Here is a 22,251-nt window from a genome sequence, read left to right on the forward strand (position 1 = left end):
TGACAAGGTAGGAGATGACCCTAGTCTGCCAAGGGTAGTGGGGGCTGGCAGGAGTAAATGGGGTGGAAAAAGTAAGTGAAGGCAGAGCAGGGAAGGAAGAGTGAGGAGCACGGTAGCTGGTAGGGAGGATGCCATCAGAGGGCTTTTGTTGCTCTTGATTGTAAGAAGAGACCCAAGTGTTTACTTCCTCCTTACTCATAAGTGAGGAGGGAGAGGCAGAATATAAAGGAGAAAAGTGCCTCAGAAGCAGAAAGGGGTGGAGTCCAGGGCACAAGGTCTGGGTTAGTCTAGGCCTACGGAGGGAAGGATGGAAGAACGCCTGTAGATGGGGGTACGGTGGTACATTTGGCTCCAGGAAGCCCAGGGAATTCCATGAAAACTTTACCCCTCATTGTGAAGCTAAGAGACGGAGGCCCTTTGCTAAGGGGAGGTATTTGGGGAAGAGGCTTGAGAAGAGTCGTGACTTGAAGTCGCTGCTGTGGACTGTAGGAGAGCCCCTTGAAGAGGGTATTCTAAAAAGGATTTCCAGGCAGTGTCTAGAGGCTCACGGAAGTAGGAGATCCGGAGTTTAAGGTGCTGGGAATCTACAGGGTTCTGTTAGTTTTGTTCTCCCACTGTTTAGCAACCTGGTGTGATTCTAGGAATATCAAGCCAGTGTACTGATCAGGCTTTGGGGTTTTTGTAGGCTACTGCGACAGGATTATTGAGGGGACTGGCAAAGAAGTTAAAGTAAGGGATCAAAATGCTGGATTTGTTAAAGGAAGTAAAGATGGAGGTGTTTACGTACATGAGAAGTGATCAAAGGATGAAGGGCTGATTCAGCTGAACAAGTCTGGGAGTACACCTGTGGGAATAAGCTGGAAAGTGGGAGTTGATTAGCTCAGAAATGACAATGATACCCAGGCTCTGACCCTGACCCTGGGGGTTAACATCAAGCAGAGGCAAAGTTTGTGGGGAAATGAGGGAGCTGAGAAACAGAGGAGCCGGCATACTGAACAACTAGTAGACACCCCTAGGGCAGTGGCAGGGTTTGCATGGGGAGAAAGACTGTCGCCCAGAGTTACTTGGTGAGGGGCGAGCCAGTGGGAGGCTGGTAGATGACAGCAGAGAAGGTTTTCAGGCTTAATGGTAGAAGTGTCACAAGAGGAGTTGTAACATGAGTGGAGTCCTTGACTACAGACAGTGTTGGCTTCTGTCGTGGGAGGACCAGTGAGTGTGTGGGAATTGGGGGAGGGGAGACTCCACCTGAGGGGTAAAGGAGAGTCCTTGTCATCAGGAAAAGGACATCAGGTTTTACTTAGGGACAGAAGGTAAACATTCCACAAAACAGTCCATGGCTGTAGGATTCATTGACCGAAATTACAGGTTCCAGAGGGTACACGTTTTAGGGGACATCATTGTAGGAGTTTGGGTAAGTGGCACACAAACACAGGACACTGTTGGTGGCAGCAGTCCCTCAGGGAGCTGTCCGAGGCTTGTTCCGGGTACACTGAGGCTGGTGCCTGGGGTTTCTATTGGCTCAAAACCTGAAATCCAGGAAGCAAGGGCAGCCATTAAACCTTCAGCCCCTCCAGAGGAGTGCCCCACAGGCGACAGCATACTCCTGGGCTTCGGTAGACCCTCCCGAGTGCTGGGCTTTGGTATTTGATAGGCTATAATCCCTTAAGCCTGAGTGGAAATTTTGGTAACCTTTTGGAGCTATTGCTGCTCTAAGCTACAGTGCCCCCGCCTTTTCTTCCTGAATTGAATTGTATTGTTTTTGTCGCATTCCCTTCTTCTGTACCTCTCCTCAGCAGGGATCCAACATTTCATTGCTCTTAATTTTGGTTCTTGTTATCTAGTAGAACTCTACCACTCTGGTAACCCATATCCTCATTACCTGAGATTTTATCTGGAGTCAGGACTCCATTTTATGTCACTATGTGCAGAGCTAACAATTTTCCAAATGCTACAGAAAAGATTCTTTATCAATTCCATATTTCCATTCACCCTCCTGACATGGCACAGGTTTTCAAAGAGAGGTGCTTTTCATGAAATGCTGTGCCAAGAGAACCACATCTTTGTTAAATGATGGTAAGATGGTTAGAGACTCAGAACCTTGGAGCCAACTACAGATTATCTACTTTGAATGTCACCCCCATTGTGTCTCTCCCCACCCTTTTAAGAATGAGGACATTGAGTTAGTTAGGAAGGTGACACCAGAATCTGGGGCTTGTGGGTTCTAATCTATTACACTTGTTAGGCTTCTGACTATGTCCTGTCTCTTGTCTCTCATTTATCAGCAGTGCAATATGAAGGGGAGATTGGCCAATGTATGGAAGTACCTTGGTAAAGAGAAATTTTAGTATAAAATTACCTAAATAACATCTAAAAATGCCTTATATTTTTCCACTTTTAGGAAGAAGTAAGTCTAATTTGGGGTGGACACCTCTTCATCTGGCATGCTATTTTGGACATAGACAAGTGGTCCAGGATCTGTTAAAGGTATGTATATGGCTCTAAATTTTTTTTTTTTTTTTTTGAGAGTGAGCACATGCACAAGTGGGGAGGAGCAGAGGAAGAGGGGGAGAGAGAATCCTAAGCAGGCTTCGTGCTCACTGCAGAGCCTGATGCACGGCTCCATCCCACAATCTGAGATCATGACCTGAGCTGAAATTGAGAGTTGGACACTTAACCAACGTAGCCACCCAGGTGCCCCTATGGCTCTAATTTTTAAATGAATAAAATAAATATTGCTGTTACAGAAATTATGAAAGTCTTAGAAAAGCCAACTAACCATAGTGGCTTATTTAAAACAATAGCTCATCACTAACACACTTAATTGTTCTTTGCTAAGTACATGAATTAGGTTAGCCTGATGATTAAAATTCTGTTTTCTTAGTCATTTGATTTTTCTGTTACTGACTTCTTAAAATTGCAAAAATGGTTGTACGAATTTGAAGACACTATTATTGTTTTTTAATGTAACAGTTAAAAAATAACCAAAGCACAGCTTAAATGATTAAAAAATGTCAGAATCTCTTAATGAGCACCATATGATTTAAGACCTCACAATTTTCAATTCTGATTTTTTTCACATATTGGTATTTCTGAAATTGTGTCTTCAAATTTAATTAGTAAACTGTACATTTAAATAGTGGTATCTTTTTCTTCCTGAGAACTTACTAAATTGGTGGAGAAAATGTGGTATTTTCTTTAATATTTATTTATTTTGAGAGAGCATGCATGCATGAGCAGGAGAGGGGAAGAGAGAGAGGGAGAGAGAGGATCCCAAGCTGGCTCCATGCACGGAGCCTGACGAGGGGCTCGATCTCATAAATGTGAGATCACGACATGAGCTGAAATCAAGAGACAGATGCCTAACCCACTGAGCCACCCAGGTGCCCCCAAAATGTTGTGTTTCATTCAGACAGTTGTTTTTTAATATTTGGGTTTCTAAAGTAGAGTGAAAGTCTATAGATTTTTAAAGAAAAGTAAACTTTTTACTCTTCTACCTATCATGTAGACTTTTACCTTTCAGGAAGCTTTATTGTTTTACTGTGAATGAAATTGAATTTTAGTGGTGACAACCAATCAATATTAACAATTATTTTAATTTTGAAGTATTTAATATATTTTTGGGGCTACTGGCTGGCTCAGCATGCAACTCTTGATCTCAAGTTTATAAGTTTGTCCACGTTGGGTGTAGAGATTACTTAAAAATCTTTGAAAAAGAAATATTTAATATTTCTTGACACGTGGCAGATGTCTAACATTTTCATGTTCAGGCTGGTGCAGAAGTGAATGTATTGAATGACATGGGAGACACGCCGCTTCATCGAGCTGCCTTTACAGGACGAAAGGTGAGAACATTCCGTGTTCAGTGTTTGCAAGTGGAATATTTGGAGGGGCAGTCGCCTGTGTTTTTTATGGCTCTGAATAGCAACTGAGAAAAGCCACAACAAATACATAAACCAGCACTTTGGGTCACAAGGTCACAAGCTCTTAGAATGAAAAGTGAGGTCAGGTTACTTCCACTCTGGCCTCCTGACAGGGACTCCTTCTGTCCCCACTCGTGTCCTTTGGGATGGGGAACTCCTGATTGTTCCTTTTTAAAAAAAAACAAAAAAAACGCTTCATTGAGGTATAATTTTATGTTGCATGAAACTCATCTACTGTAAGCGTGCATTTCAGTGATTCTTGGTACCTTTACACAGTTGTCCAGCCATCCCCACAGTCCAGTTTTAGAACATTTCCATCAGCTCAGAAAGTTTCCTCATGCCTGTTTGTGTTCATTCCCTGCTTCTCTCCCATGCCTCAGGCCACCGCTGATTGGCTTTCTATCTCTAGGATGTTGGTCTTTTCTAGAAATTTCTTTTCTAGAAATTTCTTATAGATGAAATCATACAAGCTTTGTGTCTGACTTCTTTAATTTAGCATGATATTACTGAAGTTTATCAATGCTGTAGCATTCATGTATCAGTAATTTCTTCCTTTTTATGGCAGAAGAACATACCATTTTATGGCTATGCCACATTCTTTAATCTTTTAACTGTTTACTGACAGGACTCTCTTCCTATTGTGTTGCCTTGGCACCCTTGTGGAAATGAATTGATCATAAATGTGAGGTTTATTTCTAGACTTTCTATTCTGTTTCTTTGATCTATGTCTTTCATTACATCAGTACTACACCACCTTTATTGCAGTAGGTTTATAATTAAATTTTGATATTTGGTAGTCTGAGTTTTCCAACAGTGACTTACATTATTTTGGCTATCTTCAGTCAAAAGTTTGTTTTTCCATATAAATTTTAGGATCATGTTCTACAAAAACACCTGTTGGAAATTTGAGGTGGTCTTGTCTAGAATCTTAGGCCCATTTGGGAAGAATGGCCACTTTAACAATATTGAGTCTTTCAATCCATGAATGTGAAATGCCTGTCCCTTTATTTAGATCCTTAATTTCTCTTGGCAGTGTTTTGAAATTTTCAATGTACAGATCTTACTCTTCTGTTAAATTGTTTTCTAGGCATTATATTCTTTTTGATGCTATTTTCAATGGAATTTTTCTTTTAATTTCCTTTTGATTCCTTGTTGCAACTATATAGAAAGACAAGTTGATTTTTTGTTGATCTGTGTCCTGTGTACTTGCTGAGCTCATTTATTCTAGTAGATTTTTTATAAATTCCAAAGCATTGTCTACACTGGATCTTATCTGCAAATAAAGACAAATGTACTTCTTCCTTTCCAGCTGGATACTTTCCCCCACCACAACCTCTACCCTTTACTTTGCTAGATCCTAGTATACTATTGAATAAATATGTTGAGAGCAGAAATTCTTGTTTTTTGATCCTAGGGGAATAGCATCTAGTCTTTTACCAGTAAGTATGGTGTTTGTAAATTTTTCCTAGCTATTTATTAGGTTGAGGAAGTGTTACTCTATTCCTGGTTCTTGAAAGTTTTTATCATGAATATATGTCAAATGCTATTCCTCTGTCTTTTGAGATGATCATGTGACTTTTCCATTAGTCTATTATTGTGGCATATTACATTAATTGATTTGGGGATATTAAGCATTCCTGTGTAAATCTTCATATTGGACAATAATTGTTCTTGTGTGTTACTGGATGCTGTTTGCTAATACTTTCAGGATTTTTTTGGGTCTGTATTCATGACAGATCCTGCTCTATAGTACTGTTTTCTCGAAATGTGTTTATTTGGCTTTGGTAGCAGGGTAATACTGGCCTTATAGAAGGGAAATGGAACATGTTCTTTTCTCCTGTTTTCTGAAATAGTTTGTGAAGGATTGGCTTTACTACTTCTTTAAATATTTGATAGAATTCACCAGGTAAGCCATCTGTGCTTGGACTTTCTGTGTGGGAAGATTTTAAATTATTGAAACAACTTAATTACTTTATGTAGATCTGTTCCAATTTTCTTTTTCTTACTGAATCCGTTTTGTTATTTTGTCTTTCTGGGTATTTTTCCATTTCACCTAAATTGTCTAATGAGCTGGCATAAAGTTGTTAATAATATTCTCCCATTGTTTTCATATCTGTTGGATTGGTAATGATAGCCCTTATTTCATTTGTGTTTGCTAATTTGTGTATTTTTCCACTGGTTAATTTGGCTAAAGATTTGTCAATTTTGTTGATTTTTTTTTTGTCCTAAAAATAAACTTTTGGAACACTTTCATGTGTTAATCATATTGAAATATATAATTTCCCTCCCCAAATTTCAAATGTAACTTGAGAAATTGCAAAATTGGTTAAATACACCTTTCTGTTAGATGTCAAGTTTGAAAATATTTGCCATAGGAGATCAGGCTTCAGTTAGAAAAATATAAATGCCACACTTAAGCTCATGCACCTTAGTGTATTCCATTGAGACAGTAAAACAAATGGGTATGACACAGGAAGTGGGTATTTACTGCCAGTCTCTGAATAAAATATTGTAAAAAGTCTGCCATTCAGTGAGCTTTATATAATCCTAATGACAGCTTTCCCTGTTTTCCGTTATGGTAGTCCCGCCTTCCCCCATGAGGGAGATGTACCCAACCACCCTGTGAATGCCTGAAACTGTGGATGGTACCGAACACTATATATATACCTTGCTTTTCCTTATACATACGTACATACATACCTATGATTAAGTTTAATTTATAAATTAGGCACAGTTAGAGGTAACAATCTGCGGTAATAAACGTTAAGTGAACGTGGTCTCTCACAATATCTTACCGTACTAAGCTCCCCCTCCTTGTGATGAGGTGAGATTATAAAATGCCTGGGTGATGAGATGAAGTGAGGTAGATGACGTAGGCATCATGATGTACTGTTCGGCTAGTATTGACCTTCTGATGATCTATCAGGAGGGTCATCTGCTTCCCAAGTGAACCCCCAGAAAGTGAAGCTGCAGGTAAGGGGGCAGGTACTACGGCATGTTCATGAGCAAGGGTGGATTTCTTTGGGTGGCAACAGCCTTATGATAGAAAAAAAACAGTGATTGCAAACTAGTGCTGTGGGTATCATTTCAGTTTTTAATAATTGGACTGTGTTTCTGTCCCATTTCCCGCTCCATCCTTTGCAGTTTTTCACTCTGTATTGACGGAGAGCATATGTTCCCAATTCTGTAAATATATTGAATCCAGATGTGTGTGAAGTTACATTTACACACTGCAGCAAGTACCCACTTAGAGCTGTTGTAAACTCTGAGAGTGGCACAACTCGGGGAAGAAATGCTCTTATCAGATTGGATCTTAGAAATCTATACCAGCTTCTCAGTATCTAGTAAGCATTACTTCCAAATGTCATGCAGTAGTAAAGATTTGAAGAGATACTGTGTTATCACTAAGAGGGATATTTTTAAGTTTATCATCAAATTTATCTCACTCTGTTCACAAAATATCCCAGCATGCTGGAAGAATAAATTTTTCAGCTGCAGTGTTAGCCATTTTCTCCTCTGCCAATGACGTGACTGAATGAAGGGATAAGGCATTCTAATTAATAGTTACAGATGACTGAGGAATTGTGCCAGTAGCTTGATCTTTTTTTTTTTTTTTTAACAATTTGAGGAGTTATTGAAAAGTTAAGTATTCTGGGTTTACAAAGATCTTTTTAATTTGAAATTTTAACATTTTGGCTATAAGACTATCATTAGACATTAGAGCTTTAGCATTTTCACTGGCAAAAATTTTTGTTAGAATGTATTTCCAATGAAGTCATCATTGGCTGACCAGAGTTAACAGCTTTCTTTTTATTGTCATTATTTACACTTAGAGATGCAGCATTTGAATTTGACGGAACATGCCCCTCATTTCTCACCTCATCATTCTTTTTTTTTTTCAATATATGAAATTTATTGTCAAACAAAAATATGGAACGCTTCACGAATTTGCATGTCATCCTTGCGCAGGGGCCATGCTAATCTTCTCTGTATCGTTCCAATTTTAGTATATGTGCTGCCGAAGCGAGCACTGTTGATCTTTTTTAAAAAAATTTTTTTAAATATTTATTTTTGAGAGAGTGAGGCAGAGCATGAGCAGAGGTGGGTAGAGAGAAAGGGAGACACAGAATCTGAAGCAGGCTCCAGGTTCTGAGCTGTCAGCACAGAGCCTGACGCGGGGCTTGAACCCATGAGCTGTGAGATCATGACCTGAGCCGAAGTCAGATGCTCAACCAACTGAGCCACTGAGGTGTCCCACTTTGTTCTTTTCTAGTACAGGCACTTAAAGCTATAAATTTTCATTTTAGCTGATACAATACATTTTGACATGTTGTGTTTTTGTTTTCATTTATTTTAAGGTACTTTATAATTTTTTTGTGATTTCTTCTTTGCCCATAGATTTAGAACTATGTCTGCCACATATTTGTAATTTTCCAGATTTCTCCCCATCACTGATTTCTAATTTAATTTCTCTTATATAACATACTTTGAATTATTTATTGAAGAATATAACATTCTTTTAAAACGTATCAGGAATTAATCTGTGAGACAACATCTGTCCTGGAGAATGTTCCTTCAGTGCTTGAAAAGAATGTATACTCTGTTGTTTTGGGGGTGGAGTATTCAATAAATGTCCATTGGGTTAGTAAGGTTGTTCAAATTTTTACCCTTAACTGATTTTGTGTGTTGATCAAGTATTGAGAGTGTGGTATTGAAGTCTAGCTATAGTTCTGTCAGTTTTTGCTTCATGACTTGGGACTCTGTTAGGTCCATATCCAAAATGGGGTTATATGGAATATATGGCATGTATCTTCCTCACATATTGACTTTATCATTACAAAATGCCTTTGCCTTCAGTAGTATTTCCTGTCCTAAAGTTTATTTTGTTTTATGTTAATACAGCTATTCTAGCTATCTCATGGTTACTGGTTGCATTGTATATCTTTTCCACTCCTTTCAGTTTCTACTTCTCTGTATCTTTGAATATAATGTTTCTTGTAGACAGCATACAACTGTGTGAGTTCTTCTTTAGTAGGCACACTGTTACATTAGTTTCAGGTGTACAACTTAGCGATTCGACAGGCTTATTGTATATTTTGCTCTGTTCACTGCAAGTGTAGCCACCATCTGTCCCATTACATCACTATTACAATATCATTGACCATATTCCTTATCGTCTGCTTTTTATTTCAATGACTTACTCATTCCATAACTGGAGGCCTGTATCTCCCTCTCCCTTTCACCCATTTTACCCACCCCCTTCCGGCCTCCCCTCTGGCAGCCATCAGTTCTCTGTGTTTATAATTCTGATGCTGATTTTTGTTCATTCATTTTTTAAGACTCCATTTATGAGTATTGTCTTTCTCAGTCTTGATTTATTTCACTTAGCATAATACCCTCCAGCTCCAACGATGTTGTCTCGGATGGCATGATCACATCCTTTTTATGGCTGTGTACTGTGTGTGTGTGTGTGTGTGTGTGTGTGTGTGTGTGTGTGTGTTACATCTTCCTTATTCATTCTTCTATTGATGGGCACTTAGGCTGCTTCCATGTCTTGACTGTTGTAAATAATGCTGCAGTAAACACAAGGGTGCATCTTTTCAAGTTAGTGTTTTCATTTTCCCTGGGTAAATACCCAATAGTCGAATTATTGGATCATATGGTATTGCCATTTTTAATTTTTGAGAAATCTCCATAGTGTTTTTCCACAGTGGCTATACCAATTTACATTTCCACCAACAGTGCATGGAGGTTCCTTTTTTCCACATCCTTGTCAATGCTTGTTTCTTGTCTTTTTTATTTTAGCCAATCTGACAGGTATGAGGTGATTATCTCATTGTGGTTTTGATTTGCATTTCCCTGATGATGAGTGATTGAACATCTTTTTATGTGTCTGTTGGCCACCTGTTGTGTGTTTTTATCCAGTCTGGCAATTTCTGCCTTTTGATTTAGTGTTCGGTCTATTCACATTTAATTAATAACAGTTTTGGATTTCCATCTTCAATACTGTATTTGTTTTCTATGTCTCAGGTTTTTGTTCTTTTGTTCTTCCTTTACTGCCTTTTGTGTTACACAGGTATTTAGTGTAAAATTTTAATTTCTCTGGATATTAAACTTTTTGAATGTATTTAAATAGCTTCACACTCTTTATCTGCTAAATTTAACATAAGCCAACTGAAAGTCAGTTTCTATAATCAGCATTTTTCTCATTAAAGGTAACTTGATTCTTTGTCTCACAAGTTTTTATTGAAAATTGGACAGTTTTTAAAAGTTTGGTGTTTTTTTTTTTTTTTTTTTTTAAGTTTGAGAGAGAGCGAGCAGAGGAGGGGCAAAGAGAGAGAGAGGGAGAGAAAGAGAATCCCAAGCAGGCTCTGCATTGTCAGTGTGGAGTCTGACCAGGGCTTGAATACATGAACCATGAGATCATGACCTGAGCTGAAACCAAGAATCAGATGCTTAACTGACTGAGCCACCCAGGTGCCCCCAAAATTGGACATTTTTTATAATGTGTTTTAGCAGCTCTGAATTCTGACTTGTCTCCCCTCAGGTTATTTTTTTCTTTTTTTATTAACTTGTCTGGTCTTCATTTGTGAAATCTGGAATATGCCTGGCCTGATATCTCTGCTCTTTTTTTTTTTTAAATGTTTTAATGTTTTAGCATTGTTTCTGTTTGGGACTGAATGTGTCCCCCTAAAATTCATATGTTGAAATCCTGTCCCCACAATGTGGTGGTATTAGGAGATATGGAGGTGGGTGTGGGATAGGAATGGCCTGTGGCTTCAAAGCTAATGATGCCTGATGATCTTGCCTGGCATTCTAGTTCCTGTTGAGTTGCCTCTCAGTTTGTTGTTTGTCTTAACTGAATATCCAGCACCATGAAATGATTTCGTTTTGTTCATTTTTATACTCCTTTTTCAGGATGACTGTTCTCTGATCTTTTCATACTTCCATAGCCAAAAATTGCTTTCCCCTTTATCCTGATTTTTTTTGTGTGTGATTATTTGAATGATCTGGTAAATTAACTATGGTAGAGGGCTTATTTGATTACTGACCATAGTTTAATATCCCTAAAGGTTATTTTAAAATCCTATACTAGGAGGATTTGTGTGTGTATCACAAGTTAATGAGTTTATTATTTGTTCCACATTTTCTATGTGTGAAACGACATAAATCTAATGACTAGCTTTAATTTTTGCATAAATTACCATGAATGAGCCCTGTAAGTATGTGATTAATAACCATGTTTTAATTAGTACATTTTACACCATTACAGTCTATTTGTTCATGTGTTGATCCTTGTGAACCAGGTATGGAGTCTTGCTAAAGCTGAGAAAAATGTGTAACGTTTACAGTAAAAAAATAAAGGTAGTGGGTAAATTGCTATACTCTATGGGATTTCAAAAATGAGCTGCAAATAGTTTAATTTGCCTGATCCATATGTGAACTTGTTGCTCTTGATAGCCCTGCACCACTTGTTTCTTCTGTGTAAGAATGTTGGTTGTTATCTGATTCCCATGGCCCAAGTCTACCCATTCTTGAAAGTGCAGTTCAGGTGCTGTCTGCATAAATTCTTTCCTGACTTACTGCAGCTGGAAGAAAGCTATGCTTTTTCCAGATTTCCTAAATATTTACATCACCTTCTTTTATCTTCTACTTGGTAGTTACTGCTGTGTATGTTTTTATTACTAGATTGCATTAATCTTGCTTTCAAGGAGTTAACACATTTCAATTTTTGTGTCGTTGATGAGCACAGCACATGTCTTTCTGTCCATTTTACCCACATAAGATCAGTTCATTTATCTGTACTTGGTTCTTCTTTACATATTTGTCCATTTCTACTGTATTCTTGAACTTCGAACATGAGATTGTGCTAAGTTGGGCCGTTGATTCAAATATTAGCACATATATCATCTCTTATATTAGAAAATTTAGCTGATGCTAAGTGGGTACATCACATAGGAAACTTTAAAATGTAGGTGCTTAATATTTGAGTATGATTGAATTTTGCAAAAAGTTTAATTTTTTAATTAAACTTTCATGTGCTCATGAAAGGAATCCAATTATCTTGTTTTGATGTGATCCTTTGCCATGAATATAACTTAAAATATGATAGATCCTGTGATTTAATAAATACAAAGAGTTGAAAAGGGATTTAATTTGTAATTAAAGTACTTTACATTCTTGTCTGTTTGAATATATAAAATCTCCCGAAATTTTGAGAGGGACCTTCAGGCTTTCTTGGTAATTAGTGAACTCCGGTGTTTTTGTTTTTGTTTAATTTTTTTTTTAATGTTTATTTTTGAGAGAGTGAAAGAGAGTGTGAGCAGGGGAGGGGCAGAGAGAGAGGGAGACACAGAACCTGAAGCAGGCTCCAGGCTCTGAGCTGTCAGCACAGAGCCCGACGTGGGGCTGGAACTCACTCCAGGATCTGTGAGATCATGCTCTGAGCTGAAGTCAGCCGCTTAACCAACTGAGCCACCCAGGCGCCCCCTGCTGGTGTTTTATAATAAAAATTAACATACCAGAATTTTAAGATGTATTTAGTATTCCTTTTTTTTTTTAAATGCAGTTAGAATTCTGAAATGTTTATATCTTTATGATCAGTACAAAATAGGGCTACAATCAATATAGTAAATAATGGGATTGTGGTACTGAATTTTGTGTTGGCTACTATTTTCCAGCAGATCTGAGAATAAATTTAATATACATGCTTCCTGGGGCTCATGGGTGGTTCTGTGGGTTAAGCGTCTGACTTCGGCTCAGGTCATGATCTTGAGGCTCGTGAATTCAAACTCTGTTGGGCTCCGTGCTGACAGCTCAGAGCCTGGAGCTGGCTTCAGATGTTGTGTCTCCATCTCTCTCTGTCTCTCTCTTTCTCAAAAATAAATATCAAAAAATTTTTAAAAAATATGTGCTTCCTATGTTCTGTGTCTCAGGAACTGTATATCTGTCACCACCTGGCATATAGAAGACACATATAATCCTGGGGTTTATAAAAACTTATCTGTCTGGGGCGCCTGGGTGGCGCAGTCGGTTAAGCGTCCGACTTCAGCCAGGTCACGATCTTGCGGTCTGTGAGTTCGAGCCCCGCGTCAGGCTCTGGGCGGATGGCTCAGAGCCTGGAGCCTGTTTCTGATTCTGTGTCTCCCTCTCTCTCTGCCCCTCCCCCGTTCATGCTCTGTCTCTCTCTGTTCCAAAAATAAATAAACGTTGAAAAAAAAAATTTTTTTTAAATAATAAAAAAAAAAATAAAAAAAAAACTTATCTGTCTTGTTCTTCAAGATCCCATCTCTCACGAGTATGTATTAAATGCCTACTGTATATCAGGCATTGCACAGATGACTTGATATGTAGCGTCTCATTTAATAGAGAATGACAACTCTGAACTATAGGCATAAACATTGCTAGTTCTTACAGGTTGGGCTTCCCGGAAAGCCTCCTGAGCTGCAGCAGGTCAATGGGAGTGCTGTGGGATCACACTGTAGCAGGGAAGGAAGGAAGCAGGAGTGGGCAGAGGCTGAAGTCAATCTGTGATGTACTCTTAAGGGACACCTCAGCCAATGATGGGGAGCTCTGCAGAAGAGATGACCCATCAGAACTGTCCCACTTGGAGGTGAGGGAACACAACACCGGTGATGGTCAGTCAGTGGATACAGGCTGCCCTGGGAAGGGACATGACCTTGTACAAGGCAGCCCTTTTCAGCTGAGATGGTCCCTGAAATGACTAAAGGTAACAGCTGTGTCTTGGTCACTCCTAGCATCTAGGGAAGTAAGTCCCTTATTCCTCCGGGTGAGTCTGGGTGGTGCAGCACAGCTCGGACCACAGCTCACCTTTTATTTTGCTCAGATTCACTTCTTCATACGCTTTGGGGAGCAGCCTCTTCAGGGTCCCATTGGGCAGGAGGAAGGACGATAGTGGGGCAGACTATGGCCCTTGTTGCTGTAGTTGGCCTTTGGGCCACAACTGAATCATTTTCTCCCTCCTGTGCTGTCCATTCTAGATACAGCCTCCCCTTGGCTTGCATGTCTGCTCTTCGTGGGTTACCCAGTACTATGACTCAGGCCCTCATCACTGGAGGTCTGCAAAGGTCATGCCCTTCCTAAGCTTGTGGTTGCTACACTCATTCATTTACTGTCAAAACTGGACTAGGGAATACCAAGAGACACCTGTGTGTATCATCTGCATGCCAGACATACTCCTCCATTTCCCCACTGTGTACAGTCCTCCTTTTCTTCTGACATTCGAGTTCATCTTTACCTCTAACTCTTCTTACCTCTGGGCCTTTGATAGAGGAGCCACTTGTTCAGGCAGCCTCTCTGATCTCTTGGCCTTGGATCAGAGCATTATCCTCAGGTGTGGACTGTGCTGCCCAGAACCGGAAGAAACCAATCAGACATTGTACTTCTCCATTTTGAGAAATGCAAGATGGAATAATTTGTTCTTTACTTAGGAGACCGTGTCCTGGCATTACCCAGACCACTGAACGCCTAAAAACTTACTGACATCACATAGTCCCTGAATTCTCCCCAAGATTTATTTCCCACTCCCTAGAGCATCATGTCTTACCAAGGCTTTCAACATTCTAACCTCTTGTTCATTTGGTTCTATTAACATATCATTGATAAAGTGGACCCAGTGTGATGTTCTGCGGGATGACCAAATGGCTCTGGGGCAAAACTGTACGTGTATCTTGTTGTCTATGGGTATGCAAACCGGTTTTGATCTTTTTTCCTAATGGGGAAAGAAAAGACTACATTTGTCAGATTAGTTGCTGTGTACCATGTCCTTAAGTAGTATTAACTTGCTCTAGCAAACACAGTATGTCTGGCAGAGTGGCTACGATCGGGGCTATTTGAGTTTATGCAAGTCCTCTGCAACCCTCCACATTCCTCTGGTTTTTGCAGTGTTAGACTGGTGAATTAAATGGAAATATGGTAGGGACTGTCACCCCTGCCTTTTGAGGTTTTTGAGGGTGGCACTAATTTCTCCCATTTCTCCCCATATGGGATATTCGTTTTGATTTATCTTGGCCAAGAGATGGGGGAGGGCAATTTTAGAGCCTTCCATTGGCTCTTACACTATAGACCAAGGGAGCCATGTGACACTTTGCCAACAACTGAGTGTGTGTGTTCCAATTATGTGTTCACAGACTCCGGGAGTGACTATTAGATGTCATTGTGGACCCAGTGTATGCACTGCGAGCCAGACCTGGGCCAGGGTTTCATTTATCATCTCGCCCTCGTATATGCACCCTTACTAAGGAGACAGATGACACTTTGGGTCTCTTGGCATCAGTGTCAGCTTGGACCTTATACCTAACAATTCCTGAGATGTGTGGATATTCCCTTTTCCCCAGTGTAGTTACTTGAATAAAAGGTCATTTGTCCCCTTGGGAATAGTCTAGGAAATTCGTAGCTGTGTAGGTTTGGTTTGGTGTTGCAAAATCTTTCCTTCTGGAATTAGGTCTCTCCTTTAATAGTTTTCAGTCCAAAACTGATTCAAGTCCAGAAAACTGGACAAGGTATCGTGACTTCTTCAGTGACTGACTTCAGCTTCTGACCATAATTGACTTTTTTTGATGGTACAAATTTTTACTTGGGTGCTTCCTTAGCAGCATGGACAAAAAGCAGTGGCCCCCTATAGATGTCAAAATGCCAGAAATGCCATTGCAGACAGTAGAAGGCTCTAAATAAGAAGGCTTGCTAGATTGGACATAGTATGTAAGATTATACCAGGTCATTTTGTGCCTGGAAGGCCTTAGAGGATACATCATTTACCAAAACAGGAAGAAATGACTGGTGGAAAAACCACCAGCATCACTGGGAAACTTATTAAGAACTAGCCTCTCAAGTCTAGAGCTGCCATTAGGAAATGCCATTGTAGACCTGGTTCACTGATAGTGGGGTGTGCAGGGTGGGGGCTGTGTCCTAGTCCCCTGAGACAGTAGAGGAGGTGGCACTTAAACATCAGAAGTCAGGTGGATGTAATTATGGTAATGAGCAGTGAGTTCAGAGGGGCAAGGTCAGGAGGACTGGCCTGCAGAAGTTTTGGAAAAGGCTAACAACATGGCATTCCTGAAGACAAATTCTATGGGCATAGCAGATAATGCTTTTGTCTTTTTTTTTTTTTTTTTTTTTTTTTACTTTTTTACCCATTTTTACTAGATGGAGAAACTACTGCCTCATACAAATTCTTCAGTAACTTACTACACATTTGTTAGACTGATCATCCACTGGGTGCTCAGTTCTGTTTCTTCATTTTCTCTCCCATCCCTCTCTCTTTCTCTTCCCTTTTTTGTCATGGGTCAATAGAAATCACTATCTTCAGGTTTACTGATCTATCTTGACCATTGTCCTGATGTCTCCTGATACCATCGAAGAAGGCATTCCTTATTTCTGTTACTATGATTTTTATTTCTAGCATTTTCCTTTAACTTTTCTTATAGTTTGCATTTATCAGTTGAAACTCTTACTATGTATGTAGTCCACCTTTTCCACTAGACCTTTTAATGTAATCCTAGTTATTTTTAATTCTCTGTTTCAACATCTTGGTCATTTCTGTGTCATTCTGTTGATGACCTTGTCTCTTGACAGTGGATTGCTTTTTCCTGCTGTTCGTGTGTCTGGTAACTTTTTATGGGATGTTAAACAGTGTGTGTAAGCTAGTAGAGACAGAGGTACATAGTATTGGGCCTGGAAATGAGCATACCTCTTCTTAGTGTGGGAGGTCCAGTCAGTCTAGTCTGGAGTTGGTCTGAGCTTGGGTTTTCTTGTTGCCATAGCTACCTTCTGTGTACCACTGGCTTCAAATTTCTATTTCCAAATTCAGTATTACCTCTGCAGGCTGATTTTTCTGGAGGGTTGTTTTGCTCTGTGTGTGTGTGTGTGTGTGTGTGTGTGTGTAATGTTCCTGCTTTACTCTAAGCTTTAGGCCTGCCTAGTGTGTCTTGTGCCTCAGAGTGCGTTTCTGTCCATGCTGTTGCTTTTCCCCCATGAACTGACCATTCTTGCTTATTCTCAGTACTTGTTAGCCTTGGGGAGGGGGGGTGGTGAGAGGAGGGGATGGAGTGAGTTCTGTGGTCCTGGTCCAAACTCCATCTTAGGTCTGGGACAGGGATTTCTTAGATGGTGGTCAATCAGTGACCCTGCTCCTCCCATAACGGTAGGGGACCTTTGGTGGTATGGATCCTTGATTGTTTCCTGTCCCTTTCCTTGGCTGAGAGGATCCTCACCGTGCCCTGTGGGTGAAAATTTGCCGACCTTCTCACAGCAGTGTTGTTCCTTAAGGAATAACCTGAGGCAGAGAGGCTTGCCTGGGGCTTTATGCTTTCTCTGCTGCAGTGGCAGTCCCCCTCCTCCAGGCCTTGCACCACTGAGGGAAAGGCTTTTTCTGGTCACCTGCCTGAACCTCCATCTTTTTTTTTTTTTTTTTTTTTTACACTTTTTAAAGCACCAAGTGGAGGTCCGTGGGGAAGATCCTGCAGGTGGGTAGGAGCTTCCCCCCATACCTGTGGCTCGCAGAGGTTCTCATGCTAGCCTTTCATCCTGTAGCAGTTCGTTAAAAATTTCAGCTGAATTATGTTATCTGCTTGTTGGCCAGTCCCTGTCTTACTCCCATACCTACCACAGTGAGCCAGTGCTTACTTTGGGGCAGTTTCCTTAGATTCCAGACTACAGGCATAGCTCAGAGATATTGCGGGTTTGTTTCCAGACAACTGCAATAAAGCAAATATTACAACTAAGTAAGTCAAATGAATATTTTGGTATCCTTGTGCATATAAAATTTATGTTTACACTATAGTCTGTTAAGTGTGCAATATTATGTCTAACAAAACAATGTATATACTTCAAAAATACTTTATGGATTAAAAAATGCTAAGCATAATCCAAGCTTTTAGCAAGTTGTAATCTCGCTGGTGGAGGGTCTTGCCTCCATGTCGATGGTGGTTGCCGAAGGTTGGGGTGGCTGTGGCAATTTCTTAAAATAAGACAACAATGCAGTTTGCCACGTGGATCAGCTCTTCCTTTCACGAACTGTTTCTCTGTAGCATGTGTGGCTGTTGGATAGCATTTTACCCACAGTAGAACTTCTTTCAAAATTAGAGTCAATCTTCTCAAACCCTGCCATCAACTTAATTTATGTAATATTCTGACTTTTGTTATTTCAATAGTCTTCACAGCATTTTCACAGGGAGTAGATTCCGTCTCAAAAAACCGCTTTCTTTGCTCATCCAGAAGGAGCAACTCCTCATCTGTTAAAGTTTTATCATAAGATTGCAATTCAGTCACGTTCTCAGACTCTACTTCTAATTCTAGTTCTCTTGCTGTTTCCCCCACATCTGCAGTGACTTCCTCCACAGAAGTCTGGAACCCCTCAAAGTCATCCATGAGGATTGGAATCAACTTCTTCCAAACTCCACAAATGTTGATAGTATTTTGACTTCTTCTTTTGAATCATAAATGTTCTTCACAGCATTTAGAATGGTGAATCCTTTCCAGAAGTTTTTCAATTTACTTTGCTCAAATCCATGAGAAGGATCACTATGGCAGCTATGGCCTTATGAAATGTATTTTTTAAGTCAGGAGATTTAAAAGTTGAAATTACTCCTTGATCCATGGGCTGCAGAATGGATGTTGTGTAAACCGGCATGAAAACAACATTAATCCCACTCTACATCTGCATCAAAGCTCTGGGGTAACCAGGTGCATTGTCAATGGGCAGTAATATTTTGAAAGGAATCTTTTTTTCTGAGCAGTAGACCTCAACAGTGGCCTTAAAATATTTGGTCAACCATTTATAAACAGATATGGTATCATCTAGCTTCGTTGTTCCATTCCTAGAGCCTAGGCAGAGTAGATTTAGCACCATTCCTAAGGACTCTAGGGTTTTTGGAATGCTATTTGAACATTGGCTTCGACTTAAAGTGACCAGCTGCAATAGTCCCTAACAAAAGAGTCAGACTGTCCTTTGAAGCTTTGAAGCCAGGCATTGACTTCTCTCTCGCTGTAAAAGTCCTAGATGGCGTCTTCCTCCAAAATAAGGCTATTTCATCTAGATTAGAAATCTGTTGTTTAGTGTAGCCACCCTCAGTAATGGTCTAGCTAGATCTCCTGGATAATTGCGGCAGCTTCTACATCAGCACTTGCTGCTTCCCCTTGCACGTTGGTGTTACAGAGATCGTGTCTTTCCTTAAACCTCATGAACCAACCTCTGCTAGCGTCAGACGTTTCTTTTGCAGCTTCCTCCTCTCTCAGCCTTCATAGAATTGAAGAGAGTTAGGGCCTTGCTCTGGACTAGGCTTTGGCTTGAGGAAATGTTGTGGCTGGTTTGATGTTGTATCCAGACCACTCAAACTTTCTCCATTTCAGCAATAAAGCTGTTTCGCTTTTTTTTTTTCTTTAAATCATTCACGTGTTCACTGGAGTAGCACTTTTAATTTACTTCAATAACTTTTCCTTTGTACTCACAACTTGGCTATTTGGCCTGAGAGCCTAGCCTTCAGCCTGACGGAGCTGTGGACATGCCTTCCTCACTAAGTTTAACCATTTCTGACTTTTGATTTAAAGTGAGAGACCTGTGACTTTTCATTTGAATAAACATTTAGAGGTCTTCATAGAGTTACTAACTGGCCTAATTTCAACATTGTGTCTCCCAGACCAGGGAGGCCTGAGGAGAGGGAATTGGGGGAATGGCTGGTCACTGGAGCAGTCAGAACACACACATTTATTGATAAGTTTCCTGTCTGCTATGGGCACGGTTCATGGTGCTCCGAAGCAATTATAATAGTAACTTTAAAGATCAGTGATCACAGATCATTATAACAAATGTAGTGATAATGAAAATGTTTGAAATAATGCAAGAATTAACAAAATGTGACACAAAAATACTAAGTAAGCAGATATGGTTGGAAAATAGTTCTGATGGACTTGTTCAATGCAAGGTTGCCACAAAGCTTCAGTTGGTGTAAAAAACAAAACAAAAACTCTGCAAAGTACAATAAAATGAAAGGGGCTAATAGTTGGTCACCATACCACCTTGTTTCTCTGGGTTCAGCACAGTAGTTTTATAGATTATCTGTTTTTTCCCCTTTTTCGAAAAAAATATTAAAAAAATTTTTTAACATTTATTTATTCTTGAGAGAGGGAGAGCATGAGTAGGGGAGGGGCAGAGAGAGAGAGAGGGAGACACAGAATCTGAAGCAGGCTCCAGGCTCTAAGCTGTCAGCACAGAGCCTGCTGCAGGGCTCAAACTCATGAACTATGAGATCACGACTTGAGCTGAAGTCAGACACTTAACCAACTGAGCCACCCAGGCATCCCGAAAAAAATATTAAAAAAAAAATTTTTTTTTTAATGTTTATTTTTGACAGAGACAGAGCATGAGTGGGGGAGGGGCAGAGAGAGAGGGAGACACAAAATCCGAAGCAGGATCCAGGCTCTGAGCTGTCAGCACAGAGCCCAATGCGGGATTCGAACTCAAAGACGGTAAGATCATGACCTGAGCTGAAGTCAGACGCTCAACCAACCAAGCCATCCAGGTCCCCCCCCCAAATAGTTTAAGTTTCTTTATTTTTGAGAGAGAACATGCAAGCAGGGTAGAGGCAGAGAAAGGGGGAGAGAGAATCCCAAGCAGGCTTCACACTGTTAGTGCAGAGCCAGATGCAGGGCTCGATCCCTGAACTGTGCGAACATGATCTGTAATCAAGAGTTGGATACTGAATGGACTGAGCCACCAGGCACCCCTCTGCTTTTTTTTTAATTTTTGTTTTTGTTAGAGGGGGTATGATGCACCTTCCAGCTTTTTAAATCCCAGGTGAAATCTGCAAGTCCTAGTTAATTTATGAAATAGGCTTTTCTTGTAACTTCAGAAACTGTGCTAATACTTAAATGTTTAGTTAAGTTGGTCATGTGTCTGTGCCTTATGTGGATCAGTTAATATTTAGCATGTCTTAGGAATCTTTAAGATGCTGTGAATTGCTTCTTTAAAAAACTACATGTGGCTATGCATGTGTATTGCTATATTCAGTTTTATCTTTTTGGAATTCTAGGTGACCAGATAAAAGGTCTCTGTAATTGATTCTCTAATTCTTTTATCTTTTTTTCACCTGTACTCACTCCCTCTTAGGTATCTTCCCCTCCCCTATTTTCATGGGAGAGATATTCCAATTTTTCTATTGAATATTTAATTTGCTATTATTTTTTAAGAGTCCTTTATTTTTCTCTAAATGTTCCCTTTTTTGTAATCTTCATTTCTTGTTTAATAAAGAAATATCTAATTTTTCTGAGGATGTGTTCTTTTTAAGGTTTTCTTCATTTTTGAAGTTTTTTTCCTTACCTCTCTTGATCTTTGTCCTTTGTGCTAGTCAGATCTCAAATCTTGGTTGTAATTGGCTATTAATTCACATTTAAGAGTGATGTTTCTCAAAACTTGTAGAGGTCGGTAAGCATGAGTAGGACTTTGCTGACTTTCGTTGTAGTGTGAACTTTGTTGAATTTGTATAGTAGACTGTGGTGTGTTTTCATGTGAGTGTATATAACACATACTGACCTCAGTGCCTCAGCTTTCCCATTTTTAAAAAGAGGGGTTATAATAGTACCTGCCACACAGGATTTTTGTGAAAATTTAAATGAGTTAATGAAACTCTTGGAACAGTGTCTGATACGTTGTAAATGTTAATTAAATATTAGGTATTGGTATGTAATTTTTTTAGAAATAACTTTTTTAATATCAAATCTAGCCTTAAATTTGCTCTTGATTTATTATGATCTTAGGAAATCATGCATCATTTTTCAGATGCACAGCTGCTGATATTTTTCAAGAAAAATTTGGATTTGGAGGAATACTTTATTTGCCTAAGTTTGGGGAATTGTATTTCCACATGTATGGCTATTGGATAATTAAAGCTTACTATTTTAAGTCACTAGCTTTTAAAAAATAGAACCTTTTAAAACAGTTGAGGTATAATTGGGGCATCTCGCTGGCTGAGTTGGTGGAGCATGCAACTCTTGATCTTGGGGTTGTGAGTTCAAGCCCCATAATCTTTAAAAAAAAATTGAGGTATAATTAATTTGTAACATTAGTTTCAGGCATATAACATAAGGATTCAATATTTGTATATGTTGCAAAATGATCACGGTAAGTATAGTTAACATCCATCACTGTAAATAGATTTTTCTTGTGAGAACTTTTCAGATCTACTCTTAACTTTTGAATATGTAGTACAGTATTAACTATAGTCCCTGTGCTGTGCATTATATCCTCATGATTTATTTCCTTTATAACTGGAAGTTTGTACCTTTTGATATGCTTTACTCATTTTGTCTACCCCTC

General features: G+C 39.5%; 1 protein-coding gene and 1 non-coding gene across 3 annotated transcripts in view; one reads left to right on the forward strand and one right to left on the reverse strand.

Moving 5' to 3' along the window:
• Positions 1-22,251, forward strand: part of OSBPL1A (oxysterol binding protein like 1A) — a 248,714-nt gene that overhangs the window by 23,944 nt on the left and 202,519 nt on the right. For both annotated transcript variants that reach the window (XM_040479203.1, XM_040479204.1), the window contains exons 3-4: positions 2,399-2,484; positions 3,768-3,842. In XM_040479203.1, coding sequence (XP_040335137.1) covers positions 2,399-2,484; positions 3,768-3,842 — 161 coding nt within the window. The remainder of the gene's footprint in view (positions 1-2,398; positions 2,485-3,767; positions 3,843-22,251) is intronic.
• LOC121033260 (U6 spliceosomal RNA) lies at positions 7,845-7,951 on the reverse strand. The gene has a single exon (XR_005791787.1). It is a non-coding gene; the product is annotated as a U6 spliceosomal RNA (small nuclear RNA).

The sequence above is a fragment of the Herpailurus yagouaroundi genome, unplaced genomic scaffold, assembly GCF_014898765.1.
Source record: "Herpailurus yagouaroundi ecotype Mexico unplaced genomic scaffold, PumYag 142, whole genome shotgun sequence".
Lineage (NCBI taxonomy): Eukaryota > Metazoa > Chordata > Mammalia > Carnivora > Felidae > Herpailurus > Herpailurus yagouaroundi.